This window comes from Agelaius phoeniceus, chromosome 5 (genome assembly GCF_051311805.1).
Source record: "Agelaius phoeniceus isolate bAgePho1 chromosome 5, bAgePho1.hap1, whole genome shotgun sequence".
NCBI lineage: Eukaryota > Metazoa > Chordata > Aves > Passeriformes > Icteridae > Agelaius > Agelaius phoeniceus.
In genome coordinates this window covers 65,862,954-65,886,451 of record NC_135269.1, presented here as the reverse complement: position 1 = coordinate 65,886,451, position 23,498 = coordinate 65,862,954, and the positions used below count along the sequence as shown (strand labels likewise).

Sequence of the window (23,498 nt, the reverse complement as noted above, 5' to 3'; positions counted from 1 at the left end):
GCTGCAGGATTTTAGAATAGTTGCCTTGGGGCATTTGTTAGTGCAGCTTTGCTGGCACTGTCTATACTTTATCCTTTTTATTCAATAGTATAACTAGCTGCCAGTTTACTGCCTCATTTTCAGTTTATATTCTTTTCTTTCAAGCAGATTCCTTAATTAAGATGTTGAATTAAACTGCTTTAAACTCTTTTGCTTAATTTGAACAATTATACATCTATGGCTCATTTTTCCTTAGTTATACTCCAGCAGTTCTTTGAGATTAGCTTTCTTCCATGGGAATGCTTCTCATATCTCCTTGTCAGAAATAATTGGTGCAAATTGGAAAACAGAGTAGGGAATGGACATTGTTGCTTTTTATATATACTGAGCACAACTGGTGTTTTGTCATCAATTAGGATAATTAATGTGGTCATTTAATAATGGCTCTTTGCACACTGTGGAAGTTACAAGCACCATGGAATGTGCTCAGTTTTCACAGGGTGAGTGAATATGGAAGATCCAACAGAGCCTGCATGATAAAGGGATGCCTTAGCTTCACATTCTCCTTCACTTCTCTCCATTTTGTCCACAGATTTATGTTGTCAGGTCAGGTGGATGTTGAACAGGGTGCTGTATGGGTAAGACAAGAAAGGAGTTTTCTCATAAAACAAGAGTAAATGAAGCTACCTTTATTTTCCTTAGTTCCAAGTTACGTTTTTTTTCCACTGTCAAAGCCCTCGTCCCCCACCCTGCTTTTCCTAGTGTTTGTGCTGCCTGGAGCAGCTCAGCTATGCTGGCATAATTACACACTCAATCAATTAAATGATTTGGGTTAAAAATAGCTCCATCCCAGAGGGTTCCTTTTAATCCAGGTCACTCTGGTGGTTCAGTGTGTAACGCGGCCTCACAGACTGGGCTGGTGTGCTGGCAGAGTGGAGGGAATCCCACTAGACCATGAGTTATGCTAAGGCACATGGAGAACAGGAAGGGGTTTTGGGACAGCCAGCACAGCTTCACCAAGGGCTACAGAGATGGCATTTATCTGGAATTCTGTAAAGCCTTTGATAGGTGCCTCGCAGCACCATTCCCTCTAAACTGGACAGATATGGATTTGATGTTAGGTGAATAAGATATTGGTTGGATGGTGACATCCAGAGGACAATGGCCCCGGAGTCCTGATGGGCATCAGTGACAAGTGGTGTCCTTCAGGTGTCCATATTTGGACCAGTGTTAGGCAATATCACCATAAATTACATAGATGAAGGGATCAAGTGTATCCTCACCAAATTTGCAGAGTGGGGCTGTTTCTAAGGCTGTTTATTGTGATGCCACCAGGCTAGGGCTGTGTTAGGATGGCACAAGCTGATTGAGAGTCAACATGTGACACTTCATGGAAATTAAATATGGGCTTTTCAAAGGAACCCCAGAAGTGTAGACTTGTCATGAAAGTATCAAAAAGATGTTAAAAGCATTTTCTGCTCTTTTTGTAGTACTTGAGTTGGTTTGTTTGGAGCCTTGTATATAAATTCAATGCCTACAAGTGGTTTTGAAAACTCCACTCAGGAAATAAGGCTGTAAAATTCTGCTTGAACAATCAAGTCATGCTCCTCTTGGCCATTAATGTCTGTACTGCCCACTCATGTGACTGTCTGCACTGATATTTCCCTCCTCTTGTGTCTGTCTTCCTGATTGCTTTGGGTGTCCAGAGCTGCTCCCTAGTGCCTTCCTCAAACTTTTCCTTCATTAACTTCAATCCATGACTTGCTATTCTAACTTCTCCTGAGACTGAATAATCCCTTCCTCTCGTTTTGTTGCCTTGAAATTATTTATGGTCTGTGATCACGTCTCCCTGGGTTTACTCTTGTCTAGACTAAATATATTTAGCTCTTTTACTGTCACTCTGCATGTCTCACTGCATCATTTGTTACTTATCCTTGTTTTCTAGAGGTTTTCAGTACATTTCAGTACATTTCCAGATGCATAAAATAGTACTAAATATATTATTCCAGGGTGGCCACATCAAAAATATGTTAAGTGACATTATTAACTCCACAGTTTTATATGCTGTTTCATTTACACACTATTGGCAATAACATCCCCCTAAGGTAATCTACCTTTCTTCTGGGCAGAAAGTTGAACTAATTCTCTGCAAACTGCTGCAAGGGCCAACTCCCACAGTCACTTCTCACATCGTAATAACTGTGAGATTTCCAGTGGAGCAGATCTGAATCTTTTTTTGGAGACAATTTCCTTCTGTTCAAAAATACGATTTTATTGAACTTGATGCTTTGCAACACTATCTGACAATTTAAACAGTTTAGTGTTTCTAAAGTTTGCTTGTGAAGGCTGACCAATATTTGCTGCTCAGTGAGGTATGTGTTTTATAAAGTGCAGAAAGAATAAAAAGTTCTGTACTTAAATAGAATGTTTGTTGAACTTTTTTTAAACAATCCTGTTTCATAGGAAATTTTGAAATTTGATCCTTATATTTTTATTTGAAGGAAATACCATGTTTTAATAGCAGATTCTTTTGCAGGGGAGACTAGTTAATATAGATTTTATTTTAAGCTCAATTTCTGTCAAATAACTCATTATGACTAATTTTAGGTAATTTACTGGGTTTTTCTGCTAGGACTATGACTTCAGATAGTGATGAACCCAAATGAATGCTTGATCCATATGTTATGCCTCTATTGCAATCAGACTAACAGTATTAATCCCTTCCAGCTCTGACTGCACATACTATTTTTGAAATTATAGTATGGTGAGCCAAAATCTGGTAACATAGAAAGACAACTTGTTTGCAAGGGACCCAGGGGCAAAAGGAAGTGAGAAAAAGCCTTTAGTGAATGCTGACATGGTCCTCTAAAGTGCTGCATATGATTTATGGAAACAGATGTCCAAAGACTTACTCTGTAGTCACTGGATGTCACATAAAATATGGGGAGAAAGGCCAGCCAAATGATGCACGTTGTGTACATTGTGAAACCGATAAACTTGGCTTCGTTGAAGTTCTCTGGACATTTCCTGGTTTTGAAGGCATACACAGTGCATAAAACCACGAGGATGACATCATATGTCAAGGACATTAACATACTGGAATCTTTGACATTGCATTTCAGGATGACAGTCTCCCTCTTCTCGGGAAGCGTGTATCGCCGCGTGCCCGGCGCCTCCAGGATCAGCCACACGGACACCACCACCACCTGTACCAAGATGAGACTCAGGCAGATGAACACCTGAGAGCTGGGGCTGATGAACTTGGGCCTCTGAGCGCCGTTCTTCACGCCATCAAATATCCTGGCGATGCAGTTCGTTTTGGTCAGGAGGGCGGAGTAGCAGACGGCAAAGGAACTCCCCAGCCCCAAACGGCGGAGGGTGCAGATGGCTGGAGAGGGCTTGGCTATGAAGAAGAAAGTCATGCTGTAAGACAGGAAGACCCCAAAGAGCAAAATGTAGCACAGTTCACGGCCAGAGGCTTTGACCAGGGGCGTGTTGTTGTGCTTGATGAACACTCCAATGACCATGAAAGTGCAAATAAAGCCCAGGCAAGCGATGGTAACGGGACCTATTGCCCAAGCATCTTCCCACTTGATGTAGTCTTCTGGTAGGTCATAGCAGCCAGTCAGGTCAGCTGTGGGCCATTTTCCAGGCCCGCAGTCTGCACAAGTGAATTCATCAGCCAGGTACTCATAGGTTTCACAGGGAATACAAATCCAGCAGCAGACATCTCCTGGTTGCATGTTCTTCATCTCATTGGGAGCGCAGGGGTCGCTGCACTGGGAGACAGGGACAGAGTTCCTGGACCAGTGGATAGAGTCTACCTCCAGTGACAAAGTTTCTGCCCACTGACCAACCTTCACGTAGGAGTATCTGTCTCCAGTGAACTGGAAATTGAACACGTTGTATCGTCCTATCCCATCCCCATAGGCATCAAATTTGACCATACTGTCTGCATCATTGGGAGGGTTGAATGGAGCTGTGGGGAAAAACAAAAAAAAAGAAAGAAATAGAGAAATGTTATTACCAAAGCTACATATGATATTTTTTTCATCCCTCTGTCAAGCACAGGCACCTGACAGCTTAGAGAATACAATTCAGTTGTCAACAGGTAAGTCAAGAGGTTTGTGTCTGTCTCAGTTTTGAACTTGGAAGGAGAGCTCAGATAATGGAGCTCTATTTCACTTTACATTTATAAATCTAAGATGACCAATGTCCTCACTTTATTTTGTCTTGGATATGAAGCAGTCCCATAATTATTTCTCCCAGTATGCATCACTGCTGCCTCTCACATTTTCTCTTGAAAGAAAGAGGTCTGCTCCTGAGTCTCAGCATTTTTTGGTGAAACTTGGCTGCCATGATATAAGAAAAATTAAACAGTTGGATCATTAAATGACAGTTTTGATGCCAACAGTCTGGAATGCAGTTGAATAGAGGATTAATTTTAAGATGGTGGAGAAATAACTGTGAAATCCTCAACAATTCCTTACCATGTCTTTTTGTCTTCTCCCTGAGTTGTAGGAAGTTTTGAATCCCTTCTATTTTGCTTCATTTTTACCAGTTTCTGATATTTCTTGGATGGTCTGAGGTCCCCAGCACATGCTGCTTTGGTCCTGTATCTTGTTTGGGGAACAGATGACAAAACCACAAACTGGATCTGGGACCTTCAGTGAAATCAATATTGTAACACTTCTAACTGGTAAGCTCTGCAGAGTTTTGTTTTTCTTCCAGCTGAGGCTTACCCAGGGAATGAAGAAATATTAAAAATCTGGGAGGAAATTGCATTTACCACGTGATTTATTGGTCATTTGCTGTAGTATTAAAGGTAAAAAGCTTTACAGGCAGGAAGAAAAAGGATTCTTTTTTTACCATTGATGAACAATAAAGGTGATTTTGTTTCCCAGTGTCTTTGGCCATAGAAGTGGTTCCACTGTCATTGCTGGAATAAATCTCTTTCCCTGCCTCCGTGTCCATACTGTGCTTGAGCTTGAGCAATATTGTATAAGGGTGTAATGCCTTCCTCCACTTCGATCTCCAGATACTTTGGATTTCTTTTGGTAGATTTATTTAGCTTCTTTAAAACACTGAAGCCAACTTCTTTCACCTTTATTCCTGCAGAGCATTACCTTATTTTGCAGTACTCTGGCTAAGGTCAGTAAAAGGGGCACTGGGTGTTGGCACAGAAGCCCCAGCTGGAGGGTTGAAATTGTGATCTGCAGATCCTCAGGTGCTGCACTTGGAGGGCATTTCCCCCCAGATTTCTGATTATTGTAGGGAGAATTAGAATATAATTTACAGTCACCTATACTCTCTTTCTGAGTCAAGACTCTGCTTGTTCTCATCCCTGCCCTCTCCTGCTCCTCCCCACCTCAGCTGTGTCAGCCACAGTGGTGGAAAGCCTTGGTTTGCAGGATTACAGAGTCGTGGAATTGCAGAATAATTCAGGTAGGAAGGGACCACCCTCTGATCCAACCCTCCTGCTCAAGCAGGGCCATCCCAGAGCACATGGCACAGGATTCATCCAGACAGTTCTGGAATATCTCCAGTGAGGGAGGCTCCAAACCCTTTCAAAACCCCTCCAAACCCCAACCTGTGCCAGTGCTCAGTCACTGCATACAAAAGAAGTTCCTTCTCATGTTCACGTGTTCAGTTCTGCCTTTGCCTCTGTCTTATTGCCATTGAGAAGAGCCTGGCTGCCTTCAGACACCCACACACACTGATGAGGTTCCCTCTCAGATGTGTCTTTAAAGGCTGAACAAGCCCAACTCCCTCAGCCTTTCCCCATAAGACAGGTGATTCAGTACCCTCATCATCTTCATACCCCTCTGCTGGACTTGCCCCAGGAGCTCCATGTCTTCCTTGTACTGTACAAATTAGGACTGGGTAGCCCAGGAATCTGTAAGAAGTTTATTTTATCTCTTTTTTTTGGTCACTGTTGGAATCTAGTTGTAACACTGTAGTCCAACAAGACCTCTGAGAGCACAAAAATTAAGAGCAGCATAATCCTCCCCCAAATGGCCAGTCCTGCTGGAAGTGACATGCTCTAAATTAAACAGGTAGATAAATTCAAAATATAGGTCAATAAGAAGAACATGAAGCAGCTTTCCTCCCCTCCCTCCTCCTCCTCATCACAGGCATGCAAGCTCCCTCATCCAGGAGCAGCATTAAAATGAAATCATAATGCAGCACTTAACAGCTCCTCAATAATGTGCTGTCATTGCCAGTGTCTTATTTCATTATTCATAACACTTATAGAGATTGTAGAAGCTGTTAACACAGCAGCCCAGCTTTAAGAGCCAGTTTATTCACTTCAGTGTGATCCAGGCCAGGTCCTGAGGTGGGCTGAGAGCCTCTGACTGCTGCTGGCACCAGTGGGGCTGCAGGTCAGGAAGACAAAATGCAAAGCACTTCTTTGACATCTCCTGTCAAGTGCATAGCTTGAAGGCCACAAGCATCCCAGTGCAAGTTACCTGAGGGTCTGAAACACCAGCACTTTTCAGGAAAGAATTCCCTCTGTATAACATGTTTAACAACTTCTTGTAGAAGTTCTGAGAGAATATTTGTCATTTAAATAGAGAAAAGTATTTTCCTTAGATTTTGCAGGTAGGTTCACAAGGCAAAGCAGGTAATCTCACACAGAGCTAGCTTGAAGATCAAGTATAATTGCCCTCCATAAGGCTGTTCCCACGCTACAAGAAACAAAAGATTTTTGTAGGACAACATGTTCTAAGTTAACCAAAGCTTGCAGCTTGAAACATTCATTTTTAGTGGCTGCTGATAGAGGAAAATAAATCACCCTCTTTCAGATGGAAAGGATTAAATCATTTAACCAAACAATGATGTATTAAATTATAGTATGGTGAGCCAAAGCCTACAAATGAGCCCACTGGGTGGCAGCAATTAATATACCCACTGATTACAAATAAAATCACTAAGGCATTTTAACATATCATTTATCAATGTGTTCTAGATCCTGTAGGAACACTTCCAAAAAGCAATGTTTTCACAAAATATGATGCAATAATAATCATAAAATTAAGATGTTTATAGACAAGAAAGATGCTTATCACAAGAAGGCAGGATCTTATGTTTTAGAGTAAAAATAACAGTTTTTGCAAATTGGTTTTCCCAGAGATGATGTCAGGCTGTCATAAGTCACTCTGCAAATTCTTTTATATATCTCAGTTTTTAGACCTGAGAAACCTACAATTTTTATAGCAGGTAATTCTGGCAGGTCTATTTCAGAGTTGTAGCTCAGCTCTTTTACATTCATCCCTTGGGAGAGGACGGACAAGAGTCCCTGGATCTCATCAGCTGCTAGCTAAGAGGCTGAGGGACAATATGAACTTTGTTTCCTTTGAGCCTTTGAATCTTCTCCTTCCCTTGCACTCCATGAAATGAATTAATCCTGTTGTAAAGCAGTTATACAAGAGGAATTTTGTAGAAGAAGTTATCAAGGAAAATAAAGGATAATTAGAAAAGGCCTAAAGCAGTGATGCTTTGTGCTCCAGCTTGCAGCATTTCAGTGATGAAGGTGCAGCAGCAGTGACATTTATAAGAGCAGGAGGGCAGAAGGCAGAAACCTTTGGAACCCCAGTGCAGGCAGCTGAACTCTGCTCCTTGGAGAAATCCTACTGGAGGAGAGGATTCCACTATGCAAGGGGAGGACAAACTCCTTCAGCTTCAGATAAGGGAGGAATAACTGCAGATTTATGACTGTTTTAGTAGCAGATACAGATAAGAACATATAATAACATCATAGCTTTTATGTAGTGAATTATGTCATTTGTTTCCATCTTCCTAAGTGGGATCAATTTTTCCAACATTCATATAACTTGCAAAAATGTGATTATCTGACTGTTGGAAGCAGGTGAGTTGCTTTTATTTAGAAATCTTTAATATTTTTGATGTCAGTGATGTACAGCTCTTGGTGACATGAAAAATTTCAGAAAGAAAGTTCTGGATTGGAGATTTATTTTATTTTTGGGCCAAACCTTTATTTCAAGAGGCAATATGAGAAATATATTTAAGTACTTCTAATTCTGCACAATGCCTCAGTTGAGTGAAAAACACTCCAGGATTTTTAACAAGGAATGAATAGATGAGGAAAACAAAGCAGTTTTCATCCTAATTAGGCACTGGAAATCTTTTAGGAGGCTGAGCAGCCTAGGGAAAGATCTGTGTCATCTTAACTGGCTTGGAATCAGACTGGGTTTTGTTTGTCAGCAACATCTTTGGGCCAGGAAGGATATTTTGCATAGAGTCTCTCATGTGTCTGGCACAGATTTGAGTGTGTAGATGCTGTCCTGTAGAAAACACCCTCACTAACACTTCCTGGTGGGAATGACGACAGATATCCCTACATCTAAGAACATTCTTCATGTCCACTGAAACATGCCTCTGTTCTTTGTTTGCAGAGTGCATTCTACCCAAACAAGGCACAGATCACAGAGGCACAGCCCCCTAGCTAGGAGGCAATTCATTATTAGCAAGGCTTGATGAGAGCACTGCAGCTTTTCAGCTTGGCAGTTGGGAGATTTCATGTAAAGAGGTGTAAAAAGGGCCATTGGGTGCACTGAAGGCACCTTCTTCCACATCATCCTGGCCCCAAAGACTATGAGGAGATCCTAATTAAATAGAAATGGAGAAATAAAGAGGGAACAGGCTGGAGTTTCTAAAAAGTTGAGTAAAACCTCCTTAGTCTCACTAGGTGGTGCTGCAAAAGCTCCAAACTCCTGATTTAAGGTTGAAAAATAAGAAATTTTTTTCTGAAACAGAAAAATATAGCTATCTTTTAATCCTCCCCTACTCTTCCTGTTACGTATCAAGGGCAATGCCTTTTAAAAACACTTTAATGGAGAGCCTAGATAATAATATAACAGGATATGTTGTGTTTGTCCAACAGGCTCATCTGTGTGTAGGATGCCTTATCTTGAAAAGTATCAGAAAAGACCCTGAGAATGCACATTTCTTTTAATTCTCTTTTATTTTTAGCTCAATATGCCTTGTTGAGGTCAAAGTGACATATTTCTGCTTGGCTGAACATTTAGACCAAGCAACAGAGACCTGATGCACCCACTCCTGTTTCAGCTTCAGCACAGCACAGCTGGTTTCATACATGATTGACAGAAGGCACATTGAAATTTGGCAATTTAGAAGTTAGCATGGGGAAAGATCAGAGGGAAGTGTCACTAGATGTACCTCTCCACAATTAACAAAATACTACCTTCCACAGAGACCAGCACTTTTAACCTCTGCACCACTGCCTCTGGATGTGTTTGGGTCATAGGCAGCATTGCTTCTTCTCATTTAAGAAATGAATGAGACAAATGAGACAGGTTAGTCCACTAAAAATGTCATTTTCCTATCTGTGTCTACAGATTTTCCATTCAGGTCTATGGTTTCTCTCTTAGGCTAGACACTTGCTGTTGGGAGCTTTAAACTAGTTGTAGACCCCCACAACTTTTGCTCTTAGTCAGAGACAGAAATGTTTTTGTGGCAAAGATCTATCAAGATATATATGTGGATGAGTTAGTCATCCCAAACTTGTGTCCTATAAAAGAGAATGAGTATTGACAATTTCTAGGGTTCACTTTAGAGTAGTGTCTAGAATAGCCCAGCCAAACTTTTCTTTTTCTGTTGACCACCAGGAGTGTGACTATCTGAAATACCCCCACTATTTATGTATCTGAAGTCAAGTGAGATGAATAGCACCCAAGTCTGGGACAGAAAGGCTCACAGCTGGAGCACCCAGTGGGTGCAGCATGTCCAAGCTCTCTGCAGTGCCTGAGAGCCGGTGTCTCACAAGCTGCCTGCACAGCCTGCTGTGGGGCTATCAGAGAGAGCAGCCCATGAACATTTGCAAAATAAGGTAAGAAGGATCTGAAAAATGGGGATAATTCCTTCAGCTGGTCATTATCCTCATTACCCTCAGCCTGGCTGAGCACAGAGCTCCCAGGCTACCTTTCCTGTGAATTGCTTGCCTCAAGCAGTTTGCTTTACATTTCCAGGTATGTGTTGTCCTCTTGCTTGTGCAGCTCTCAGGCATAGGTGTGGTCTTTAGGATGTGGCAAGAATGAAATAGATGCTAAGTTACAAACCTTAAAGAAAACTATGAAATTGCCCTTACTCCTTTTAAGGAAATTTAAGGAATTAAAAAAAGGATTTCTTCTTAAAACATTTGGATTCCGAGACATAGAAGATAAAAGCATGTAAAAATTCTGCACTCATTGTATTTCTCCTTAAAAATACAAACAATCTCCCCTGAAATTAAGAATGTTTCTTGCAGTTTTTCAGTTTAACTTTTAAATAGAACAAATATGTATGGAAAAATCATCCAAGGTGTTTTTCTTTTTTTTTTTAATGTCTGCTAAGTTGATAATTAATATGAGTAATTCCTGAGATTCCAACGTAGAAATGCCTTTCAGTTGATACCATTCTTTTAATTTAAGTTTATCCACTTAAGGAAATGGTTGTCACAAGAGGCAAAATGCATGCAATGTAATTGAAACCAGCAATCAACTTGCAATTACAAAGGAAATTAAACCATGACTTCAAACTGCCTAACTCCCCCCTCAGGCCAGCTCCCTATTTTGTACACAGAAGCAAGGGGAACCCACTCCCATTATGAAGAATTATGGCCACTGTTTGGGGTGACAGCACAGCTCAGGAGCTGGAACTGTGAGTTCTGGGCTGGCCTTTGGTAGCTTCTGGAATGTTTTGACCCAGGGAAAATTTGAGTTGGCTGGTGAGTTCTCTGTGAGATGCTGAATATTAATGTTGCTCTCAGAGAACATGATTGATTTTTTTGATTGTGATTTTCTGCCAGTTCGGGGGTTATGGGTGCCCTGTATCTAATTTGAACATTTACATTCCCATGTAACCTCAGAGCTGGGTACTGGTGCCATGTCTTTTACCCCTCTCCTTCCAGTACATCCAAGGTGCAGCTGGAAGAGATTGAAGCTGTGTTTTAATTTTGCTAAAATTTACTTTTTGGACTAAATCTGGGACATGGTTATATCACAGGGGCATGAATGTTTCTCTTTTTGGAGGCACTGTTCCATGAAGTGCTAATTCCACCCCCAGACTGAATACAAAGCTATCTAAGGAAGTGTTAAATATCTAATAATATTTTTGCCCTTCTTTGTCAGCCTGAAGGAAATTTGAATAGATTTAGTTATTAAGATATTACAGGAAGTTGGTTAAAACATTCTCTCCTCTGTGGGGACTAAAGGATTAGAGACGTGTTTCCAGACACAGCTCTGAATAATTTAGTTAGATAGTTTGCCCTTAGAGATCAGAAGCAAACGAACCATGAAATAGACCCTCTGACTGTTATTTCCTAATTGACTTGATATGAAGACACTCCCAAATCAGGTGGACTGACATAGATTTAATTACTTATACTGCAATGCAATTATTTAGTAGTAGTAATATTGTATCTGTGACAGTCCAAGATACAAGAAATTTCCAGTGTCTGAGAAAGGCAGTATTTCTTATTTGTCTCACAGATGGAAGGAGTGTACAGGCTTTCAGGCCCAAGGTCACTCCATTAGGTCACCAGCACCATTGCTCAGTAAATTTGACCTCCATTTATTTAGAAGGAACAACTCTGCTCCGAGTTTAGTATATCAGGTTTTTATTTCCTGCTGGAAACACAATTTCCCTCTGCAAACAGCCTCATTACTATCCATTTGCAGAGTAATTGCTGAAAGCTTTTTGTTCACTTCTTTAGAAGTATAGAGTTCAGAAACAGAAGGTCTGATCGAGATGCAAGACAAGATATGACAAAGAGATGTTATGCCAAAAGCTTCTTTTTTTTGCAGATATGTGGGCAGTCTAATAAAGGTATTACCTCTTCTTACAAATCTTATGACTCTGCTATTATTTTTGTTAAGGAGCTACTGAAAACTCTCGGCAATCACCCTACAAATTGCTAATAATGAGGTAATTTGCAAAATGAAATTGTATTTGCAGTAGGAAAATAAAACCCTAAGTAGCGAATTCTAAGGAGTGCATGTATTTGAAATAATTGAAGCTCAAATTTATTGAACGTTTTGTGGAAAAAAAAAGGAGCTGTAGAATGCCTCAGGGCTGGAATAAAGACACAATACCATAGTGAAACACAGGAACCTTTAGGCTCAGACACATTATCCAGCTCAGTTATAGCATTTGGCACATCTGACATGCAGGTGGAGGACAAAGAACTGGAGTACAGCTGGAAAGGTGAATGTTTCACACATCACATGGTGTAAGATTCTGGAGTGGACCAGTTTTCTCTAGGAATATAATACGTGAATGAAAAAAAGTGACCTATATTTCATGATCAGAAGTTTAATTGGAGTGTCTATTTTGGGAATGCAGTTTTCTTACAGACCTCCTATGGAGAGTGGGAAGAAATTGGCACCTCCAAAGGTGGGCTCTGGCTAATGTGAGATGCCACCAGGGAGGTGGGTAACTTCCTCCATCAATAGTTCTCCAGTTAAACTACAAAAGTGTGTCAAGGAATACTTTATTTCTCCACCAATGGAGAAATAAAATGAGTATTTTCAGTAAGGCCCATCACACACATTAAATATGCTCATCTTCTCTTGTAAAGGTATGAGTCTGGATTTTATTTTGACTCTTTTCCATTTAATAAAGCAGTGACTGGAAATGCACATTTACCGAAATTGCAAGTTAATTCAGTATTCAACAGAGTCCATCTCAGCTGACCAAATGCTGAGTCAGCCAGAGAGGGGAAAGGGGGCTTCTCACAACAATGAATTTCAGTTAAAAGAGAGTCAGAAAAAGGATAACTCTTGGCTTTTAAGGTTATTCCTGAATATCACACACAAGCTGCCAAGGTAACACGTCATCTCTCACAACATCTTCAGTGTTCATTTGCATGTGTTATGCTACAACGCACAACCTGCCTGTCCTATTAATACTTGCAAATTCTTCTGTTCTCAGGGATAAAAGATAAAGCTGAGAGCACAGAATCATTTTTGCTAATGCTTTTCTCCACTGAATCAGTTCAGCAACAGCAATCACCGGACCTCAGGGGAAAATGTAAAATGAAAATGTTGATTTATTTGCCTGTTTTATGGTGGAAGCAGAGACATATTGATAGGATTAGACTGATAAAATGTTTCAGAGATCTAGAAAAGACATTAACAGTACTGCCTCAAACCTTCCTCTGACTTGAGATAATTTCTTCTCCAAAGAGCCTTTAAAGATGGGCTTTTTATTCTTTCAGTTACTGGAGCATTAACTAGCCATTAGCTATTTATTCAAATGGATGTGCAAATGTAATAGAGGAAGTTTAACAAACTTTTTCAGCACATTTTCATCAGTTCCCAATACCAGTTTCATAGCTTTTTTTAGCCACACTCTGGTAGACACAAATCCTAGTACAGCAGGCCAATCTTTGACACAAAGCTGATCACTCAGAGCAGTGATCAGCTGCTGCTTTCATCAGGGCAACAGAGAAATGTCATGGAAAAATTTTACTTTTACAGAAACCACAGGTAAAATTTATTATTTGGGGCATATGGTGTATAGTTATTTATGTCAAGGGAAGGAACCACAAAAGCACAACCTTTTGCTGTTACAGGCAATGATATAATTGCTGCTTAGACTAGGAAAGTCAAGCAAGCCCACCCCATAAATTTCTGCATATGATAAGGCATGCCCTGGTGTTTTGAAATAAATCTAAGACTTCTGTAAAAGTCAGAGCCACAGAGAAGGTGTTCCCCATGGGAAGAGAGCAGGACAATTCTGTAGCAGAAGCACACTGAAGCTTGAGGCTCCAGAGCTCCACACAAAGAGTTTAGCTACTGATCACTACACAAATTAAACCTTGGGAAGAAGGGAAGATGTTTTTTAAGGCATAATTATAGAAAGAAGAGCATGTTTGCAACATGTGCAAAACATCCTGTGAATGGTGAGTAAACAAATGCAGTAACAAGAAGGTACAAGGCCAGTAACAGCCTCTCCAAGAAAATGAACTGGGTCTGTCCCCTGATGGTGGATGCTGGGACTCACCAATGTTGCTAACTGAACATCAGGAGGTACCCCCTTCCCTTTGGTGTGTAAAGAGCACTGATTTTGGATTTGCTGCTCACTCTTTATAAATGCAGTCTCAACACTCATACATCAAGTTTTATTTCTTATTACAGAATTGGGTTAAGCAAAGTAAAATTTTAAAGAACAGTGGGTGAGTGCTCCTGTGAATGTGCATGTTCATGCCTCTCTGTGTGTTTTCCATACAAAAAATGTGGTTAAAATTGGATCACAGAATTAAAGTGATATCAGATGTAGCCCTTAGGAATCACATTCCACCCTGAAAATCCATATTCTCTCAGCTGCAGAATTACATGGGATTTCTGTAGCACATAAATTCTGTGTGAGGACTCTGTTCAAGCCTGGGCTTCCCTCAGCTTTCTCACACCAGCACTTTCTCTGTTTCCTCTGAGCACAGTGCTTTCCCTTCCCTGAATAAAACTATGGTGTTTTCTTCACTGAGCCTCATATTTCACCCAGAACACTGGTAAATATTTCTTATGTACAAAGGAGTAGTTGCCTTAGCTTATTCCATCAAATTGTCTGGAATCTGTGTATAGCAGCAAGTAGAAAAATGTACTGCATGAAACCTCCATTGAATTGAGGAATAATTGCAGATACACAATTAAAAAGGGAATATCTCCCAGCCTTCAGAAATAGTCTTGAATTTCTCTTGTAAGAAGTGTGCTGGATGTATATGTGTCATTATTCTAGAAGAGATGAGGTGATCAATATATTGCCAAGTAGAAAGATGGGCTTGTGCAAGATAAGCAAAACTCTAGGAGATGAAATTCAGATGCAAGACTGAGGGCAGGGGCCTTCAGATTGTGAGGTACAATAACCTCTGCTTTCCATCTACTGGGTGTTTGCAACAACCATTCCCATCCCCACAGCTTCTGGCTCTGAGCTGTTCTTCACATGCATTCAGGAAAGAGTGAGTTTTTGTGTGGAGACCCTACATCCCAAATTACTGATCTGGGTAATTTATTTACAAAATACATGCCTTAAGTTTAAGGATTTCTATTTAGAATCATGGTCCTTTTCTGATGTAGTGCTGTACCCCTTTTCATCCCAACAGTGAGCAGGTGAGCTGTCCATGGATGGAGCAAAAAGCAAAAGAGCAAATCAAAAGATTGCTCCTGTTGCCATGCTACAGCTGGAATTTCATGGGCATTTCTGTTAGATATGGGCATCTCTGTCTCTGATATCCCTGTGCAAGAATTGTTCCCCTTGCCTTGAAGAATTTTAATATTCTTTGTCTTCACTTGTTATATGCTCAGACAAATACACTTTCAAGGCAGGAAGAAGGAAACAAAAGGAAATGACTCACCCAGATAACAGCAATGAAATATATTTTTTACATTATATTCTATATCTGCTAACTAAATAACCATAAATATTGCAGTGATGTCAAGGCAGATATTCTCTGAGATGCTTTTAGAGGTGTTTAGAAACTTGGCTCTGACAAATGAGGAAATGAAAGTCATGCACATTTGTCTGTCAGGTCCATCCAGTTTGCAGCTGATGGGAGCCGTGTAGAAGGTCAGTTTGTGAAAAGCATGCATGTGTAAAAGGAGTTTCTGCTCCATGAAGATGTAAAGATGGCTGCTTTTTGAAAAAATGGGAAGAATTTCGGGAAAGATATGTTGGTGGAAAATGTAAACAATGGCTGTTGTGAGTTTGAGTTGAGTTTCTTTGCCCCTTTTCTTTGTCCCTGTATCACTGAATGGTGGGGGTCTATTGCACTGAGAATCAGAAATGGAAAAGACAAACTTGAAGGGAGTAGTTCAGGCTTTGCAGAAAGCTGAAATAGATTCACATGCTCATCTGGACTGCAGTTTACAAGTACAAATACAGCAGTTGGCTTGGGACAAGTTTGTCTGCAAACTTGCTATGTGGAATTGATGTAGGATTCAGGCCATGATCTGTGTCTAGATAGCAATGCCAGGCTGGGTTGAGTGTCAGGGTCTCATTCATGCAGCTCTACTGGTCTTGTCTCTGTTTCTGTTTGACCTGGAAATATCTTTGCACTGTGCTCTACTGGGTGAAGTAATTATCTTCCAGGGATGTTGTGAAATTAAGGTTATTTAAAGGAGAAAAGATACTTTTCTATAGATTATGCTTTCATTACTGCCCTTGTAATATAATTATTAGCTGCCAACAAGGATATGGGTTTTGTAAAAATAACAACATTTAGTTATCTTTGGGATTAGACATCTGAATTTGTGACTTTCTGTAGTTTTCATCACCACCTTTGGAAAAGATGAGTTTTCTTGGAGATTCACTGGAAGTCCAGGGCAAACCTAGATTACACAAAAGAGTAAAATGGAATCACCTTCTCATGTGTTGTCCTCATCCTCAACACTTCTGTGCTCATGTTCTGAGCCCAGCCTTTGCCTTTGTCAGCCCCCATTGGAGTATCTCTGCATGCAAGTGAGACTAACTGATACCAGGTGTGGAATTGACAAAGTGCTCCTCTGTAGCAGGTGGTAGAGAAGAGTCTGGTCTTTCCATGGGCTTTTCAGAGCCAAATTAGATGCAAAAATGTAAGGGATAGGAATCCTGAACCAAAGTTTTCTTTCTCACCTGCCATCTTCTTCTTCAAGGTCACAGAAAAAAGCACACCTGACATCTCTTTACTTATGTGTAAACATTTCTCCCAGGTAAATCTGCATGAAAAATAAGAATATAATTCCATGGTATGTCCTGGGTTGCCCTCCTACTGTAAAACCCAGTAGGATTTGGAAAGGGAATGTGCATAGTTGGGGGATGAAAAGGTTGTATGACATTTCCTGCTCCTCTGAGGACTTGCACTGACCCTTGGTGTTAGGGGTTCACATATCATTTGCTGGCAAAACAAAAGATAAAATAATAACTATTATAAAACAAGCAGCAGGCAAACACAGGAGCCTGTGATTTAGAGAAATTAGGTTACCAAGCCTTCTGTCTCCCAAATATGTGCTCTGAAAGCAAATCATTGCTGTTTGCCAGTCATGTGTTTCTCCACAAACACAGGGTGTCTAATCTCATCCTCATTTACACACTCCCATGGATGCTGTGAAATCTAGGGATTTGTGGCTGCCTAAAGGCTACATTAGTAATAGGAGATAAGCAGCTGACTATAAATTACATACAAGGCATAGACTATAGAATTTTATGTTCAGTATTTCATAGCTCAGCTGAAGTGGTGGGTTGTTTAAATATTCAAGTAGAGGAAACTGAGATGGAGATCCAGTTGCAATTTTAGGGATGCCAAAGTAGTTTCACCTAAATAAGCCACTATAACAAGTTTGGGGCTGTTGCTGGCCTGTGGTTTCTTCAGGCTTTCCAGGAATGACACCCAGCTGGGTAATGGCCAAAGGCAGCATCCTTCCAGAGACTTCCTGAGGACTGTGAGGAGAAGCTGTTGCTGCTCTGCATCCTGCTAATGCTGCCTTTCCCATCCTTCTGTCCATGGGAGCTCAGTGCCCACGTCAGGCAGAGAGCAGTGGCAGCCAGCAGTGGTGGCACCAGGCAAAAGTACCTTACCCCAGTTGGATGGGGAGCAATGGCCCAGCACACCTTGGCCTCAGCTGCTGGAGCTTATCTCAAGGGGTGAAAACACAATTTAACCTCTGCCCCTGCTCACTCAGGCTAATTACTGTGACTTAGTGACAAAGGAAAGCATGAAACAGCAGCTTTTTATCATGGTCTCTGGCTTGATAGCAGACAACATCAGCAGGTAGGTCACTGACCTGCCATCCTGGTGATAGAAGTTTTAATGGAAATTTTGTTTGGAACATGTGCCCTAGAGATGATGGCACCTGTGCCCCTCTGCCAGCCCAGGTATGCAGTTCACAGGGTGCAGTGAGTGACACACAACACACCCAGAGTGCAGACCAGTTGCTTGCCATCATGAGACCTCAAACCTAAACTAGATGTTGAAAAGGTTCTAGAGTATTTTAGTTTCAACCAGTTTACATCTATAAAGGCCTGAGCAAATTAGTCTGACTACACAGCTGCCTTACCTTTCAGGAAGTTAGCCTAGAGACCATCCAACCTGCTTCATTCTTTAATTTTATGATTTAATATATTATGAATCTATAGCACGCACAATCAAAATCTATAGAAATGCATATATATATATATATATATATATATATATATACTAATATACAAAAATATATTAGTATATACACATACTAAAATCTTCAGGACAACTAAGTAGAGATATTGGCTTACTTACTCTTGGAGGGTAAATTTACCCAAAGTAAAAGAACAGCAGATCTCATGAGGCCTCTAAAGAGAGGAGGAAAGAGAAAGTAGATGAGGCCATTAGGATTACCAGGCCATCAAAATCTCACTGCAGCTCTCTGTGTATTTACACCAATGTAACTCCAATAGAGAGAGAATATGAGAAAATACTGTAGAGGTTCAACTGTTCCTCTGCTCTGGAACAGCAAGTCTCAAGTGTGCTTTCAGAGACTGTCCCTTAGCTGCTTGCAAGGTTTTAAACACTGTGACACATTTGTGGTCCCAGGAAAAGGCAGTTATTTTTTCCTACAAACCCTAGACATCTTTTTCATGTGCATCTTTAATTAGTATCTGGGGGAATTCACTAATTTTCCTTGCTTTTATTAGCTACAAATTCATCATGTATTACACTTTTACAACTTTTATGATTAACAAGTGGATGCCTTCTGCCCATGTGAGCTTTGCCTTCATCTGAAGGAGTGTTCTGGTTTATTCTACAAACATCACCAGGAAGGCCATGAGGACCTCACTGCTGACTGAGTGCTGAAGGCAATGATGAGAAGGAGCTCCTTAGGTGAGATGATGGAGCAGCAGGGCCATCTGCTGCAGAGCCTGGGCTTTGAGCTCTGGCTTTAGCCCTCACAGATGCTCCCTGCTGTGAACTCATAGCCAGCCTTTGAAGTTTCTTCAGCTGTAATCTGCTGGTGATAGCAAATGCAGCATTCCTTTGGTCTGCTCTCCATGCAGCCTGGCTGAGCACTGAGTTTTGAAGTGCACTTTTGACAGTAAACATTTATGGCTAAATCCCAGAGCAGGGACCATGCAATGCTGCTGTGCTCAGAAGTAAAGTGACATCTGCTTGTTGCAGACCATGACTTCAGCTCTTTCTTACTTGGATGCAACAGATACGGTGGAAATGGTCTGTGAAATTGTGTTCCCACAACAGAAGTCACCAGTGTTCCAGAATAAATGAGAAGGTGAGTTTGTGCTTCTGGTTCATATTATTTCAGTGTTGACTGGGGCAGAGCGAGGAGGAAGAGAAAGAAAATAATGAACCACATAGAAATGTAAGATCAGGTAAGAATAGAAGTTTTGTCATAAAGTCCAGTGGAAGAAAGGGGACAAATCAGACCTGACTTACAACCCCTTTCTCATTTGGAGTAGTCATTCTGGTTAGCCAGGGGAGAGGACTTGCCCAGGATAAGCTATTTTTGATGATATAGGCTTTGCTGTAGAGGAGAGGGATTTCTGATCACAAGACAGAAACATCCATGACAGTGACTCTGGTAACTCAGGAGGGAGAAAAGGATAGGAAAAGACACTGAGTACTTTAAATACACATTGCCTAAAATTTTTAATGATTTTTTTTCCAAGTCCACTACCTTAGCCAAGTTCCTACAACCATTAGCTGTGCAGGTTCAGAAATCTGCATGAGACATGTGGACATGCATACGTGCCAAAATCCAACCCCCCTCTGCTCATATGCTCCCACACTAGACTGAGGGCAGGGTTAGTCCTGTTACAGCATCAGCTCTGCTGAATGGAGTAGGAAAAGCTGGAGCCAAGCCCTACACTCCTGGGTTATCCTGCACAGCCAGATAAGGAACCCTGGAGCTAATGCTGGTCTTTCATTATCATGGCTGCCCTTCCTCACCCTCCCCTTCCAGTCCAATGTCCTGGAGGAGCAGCTGCACCAGACAGAAACATGTAGGGCACAGCTGTGCAAGACCCTGCCACTGTTTTATCCCAAATGATGGACACCCCTCTCACGCTGTCCTGGCACTTGTCAAACGTGAGGCTTGCAGTAGTGCTGTGGGCAATGACAACACTGCTTTTCTGTGTCCTGCTGGTGGCTTAGACAAGCTAAATTAGTCAGCAAAGCTGTTTGCTGCACTGTCCCCTCCACCCTTGTGGGGGAGCAAGGCTTCTGGATGTGTGGGTTCATCCCTGGATTCATAACCCTCCCACGGGCCCCTCAGTGTGCTGCCCTTCACCAGGCAACTGCTGGGTATGGTGAGAAGTTGAGTTTACTCTGTGCTCTCTGCCAGGGAGACCTGTACTTTTGTTCAGCACTTCTTTGTTGTTCTGGTAATACAAGTTAACAGCCTCTTGAACTGGCATCTCTTTACCAGCAGAAAACCATCACGATTTAGAACATCAAGAGCTGCACTTGTGCCCTCAGGAGGGAATGTAGAGGATGGGAAGATCAAAAAGATGAACCAGCCTATATCTCTTTGAAAGGCCAAACAAACACTGAAATTGAGAGAGTGCATTTATCTAGGGGCTGGACTTTGCATTCTCACATCCTGCTGCTGGAAGCTGGAATTAGGCACAGGTGTCTCTCTTTCCTTTACTATAAAGATTCAGAATATCCCAACATTTGTCCTATATGTCTTACTGACTTGCAAGAAAATTATGTGCCTGATGTATCTCACAGACAATAAGGAGTGAAATCTCACCCTGTCTTCATCCCACATTGCAGTTCTGTGGAGTTATTTCGATTTAATGAAAAAGGAGAAATAAGTAGGAACCCAGAGATATTAGTGAAATTACCTGTCACACAGCATGTCAGCAGCAGTGGCAACACAAGGATGCACAAATCCTGCTAGTCCCCTACAACCACCCTGCTGTTAGCTGGTCCCTGAGTATTTCCCTGTAAATCACATTATTGCTGTTCCTGGGAGTCTCACTTCAGGCTTTCAGCTAAATGGCAAAGTGAAAATAAACCTTAATCACTCCATGCTCCATATGTAGTCAGTAGCAAGAGATGTAGGGGCAAATCATACCTCACATGGGCTGGAGCACTCTCTGTAAGTGCTGATCCCCTCCATCAACTGTAATCAAAGACTAATCAAAACTAATTTGAGTGTGAAGGGTAACTGTCTAAAATTGCTCCATCTCACACCAGTCATAGGAATGCACCCAATCATTTACTCAGACTGGTGTGTGTGAAATTCATGTGCCAGCAAACTGGGACAAGACATTCAGGGCCATTTGCTTGGCTTCTTCCACCATTTCTTTGCTTGATTTCTATGCTTCCAGGGCTTATGTGACCCCTGCCTTTTAGCAGAGGAGGCATTGCTTATATAGCTGCTTGTGTGTTTGCAAATATGGTTATCACTGCTCTGTTTCTTGCCTGCTTCCTTGTGGTGGGTCTGGATGGCTACCCAGGCTAAAGAAGAGAGAGGATCCACAGCCTGACTTGGTTGCAGTGCAGCTGCAGGCCTGGCAACTTCCATGCCACCCTCTCTCTGTTCTGGGAAAACACTCAGGTGTGGCATTCACATTCTCTGGACAAATCCCTTCGCCCAGGATTTTTCCCCTGGGAAGCTGAGAAGCCTCAGAGAAAAGGGAAAAACCTCTTATCTCATTTGCTTCTCCTGTGTTTTGCTTGTCTGGAATGTGTTTAGAGTTTGTTTACCCACAGGTGATTGTTTCATTGGATTCTGCTGTGAGTTGTTTTGACTCATTGGCCAATCAGGGCCAAGCTGTGTCGGGATGCTGGAGAGAGTCAGGAGTTTTCATTATTATCTTTTTAGCCTTCTGTAAGTATCCTTTCTGTATTCTTTAGTATTGTTTAGTAGAGCATTCTTTAATATAATATAGTATCATAAAATAATAAATTAGCCTTCTGAGAAAATGGAGTCAGACTCACCATTCCTTACTTCATTGGGGCACCCTGCAAATACAATACTCTGGTTTGGAGGTGGAAATATGAGAGCATCATTGATCAAAGGTACCATGCAACAAGGTCCTCATATTGCATTAACAACACACACAAAAATTTTCTTCAGCCAGGAAAGAGCAAAGAATAATTCTTGGTCCCATAAAAATCAATGACAAGACTTATATGTATTAAAATCTCACATATGTATTAACTCTTCTGAAAGGAGGAAGGGATGGAAGATTTGCTTAATAACTCACTACATAAAAATCATTCACCTGCTTTAGAAATAACTTATATTAAAAAAGGGATTCACATTATAATGGAAGAACTAATAATAAAGAAATAAGATGAGCAAATAATGTTGTAAGCTGTTAAAAAATGTATATGGAACAAAGCCATTGGAAAAGAACTTGACAGGTTTCTTAATGTTTTAGATTGGAAATGAAAATTAATGGGAAATAAAGCTCTTCAGAGTTTCAAAGATTTCCATGCTGATTTTTAATATAATTAATTTGGTTCAAAAAACAGCTTTCTGTTTTCAAAACTGAAAATTTACAGGCTTCAATTTTTTTTCCAGCTTGAACAGCTTCAATTCCCAATTCATAAAAAAATAAAAGCTATTTCGGTCAAAATCAAAGCTATTTTTCCTGGCTCTAGATAAATAAAAAATTTCCTGAGATTTTGGTGAAAGAAAATCGGGGTTATTTTGACTTTATATCTAGATGTTGAGTGGAAAAATGCTTGGGAGCTAAAAAATATCTGCATGTTCGAAAAATTATTAAGAATCCTATATTTAAACAAAGGTTGCTTAGTCTTAAAGCTGGACTCAATAGTGTTTTCATTTAAGCTCATAAAAACACCTGTAGTGTCAGAAAAATCTTCAAAATAATTGAAGTTGAAAAGATTGAAGTGCCTACTCATTTAGGTGGTCATTACAGTAGTGAAGTATTTCCCTGGCAGGGACAGAAGCACACCCTGCCTTCCCTCCTGATCAGCATGCCAGGAATCAGCTCCCATGAAGTGCTGTCTTCCTAAAACCAATTGATTTCAACAATTTAAAGACATTCAAGTATCTCTGAGGATAAGTGCAGGCAAGCAAGAAAAGAGCTTCTATGTTGTAAGTGCTGTGAGGAAGAGAAGGAGAAAGGATTATTCTTAATTTCTAGAGATCGAAACCCAAGAAGTTTGTTACATTCTGACTTGAGTGCTTGGCTACAGCAGCTGCATCCCACTGGGAGAAGCACCAGGGATGTGGTTGGTAAAATCTAGAAGTGATCTGGGTAAAAGGCTGAGAACACTTCTAAAGGAGGGGAAAGTTCAAGCTCCAATTTGACAGTTTTATGTAGTTTTCAGTGTTATTAGCATTGTACAATTACTGAAGGTCTCTTGGGATTGAGCATGCTGCATCCTACACATGTTTATGCTTCAATTCCTCTTGGAGCTGGTTCTCACTCAAAGCACAGCATGATGGCTCCTTACTATCAACTCAGGCAGTTGAGAATATCAGTTTCATTATACATAGAAATTCAAGCTCAACCTAGATCCTTCAGAAGAAACTCAGACATGAAGAAACAAA

The 23,498-nt window shown here is 40.9% G+C and overlaps 1 protein-coding gene across 4 annotated transcripts in view; it reads right to left on the bottom strand.

Annotated features, from left to right (window-relative positions):
• GRM3 (glutamate metabotropic receptor 3) overlaps positions 1-23,498 on the bottom strand; it is a 104,518-nt gene that overhangs the window by 7,770 nt on the left and 73,250 nt on the right. For all 4 annotated transcript variants that reach the window (XM_054631389.2, XM_077179198.1, XM_077179197.1 and 1 more), the window contains one exon: positions 2,892-3,958. In XM_054631389.2, the coding sequence (XP_054487364.2) occupies positions 2,892-3,958 (1,067 nt within the window). The remainder of the gene's footprint in view (positions 1-2,891; positions 3,959-23,498) is intronic.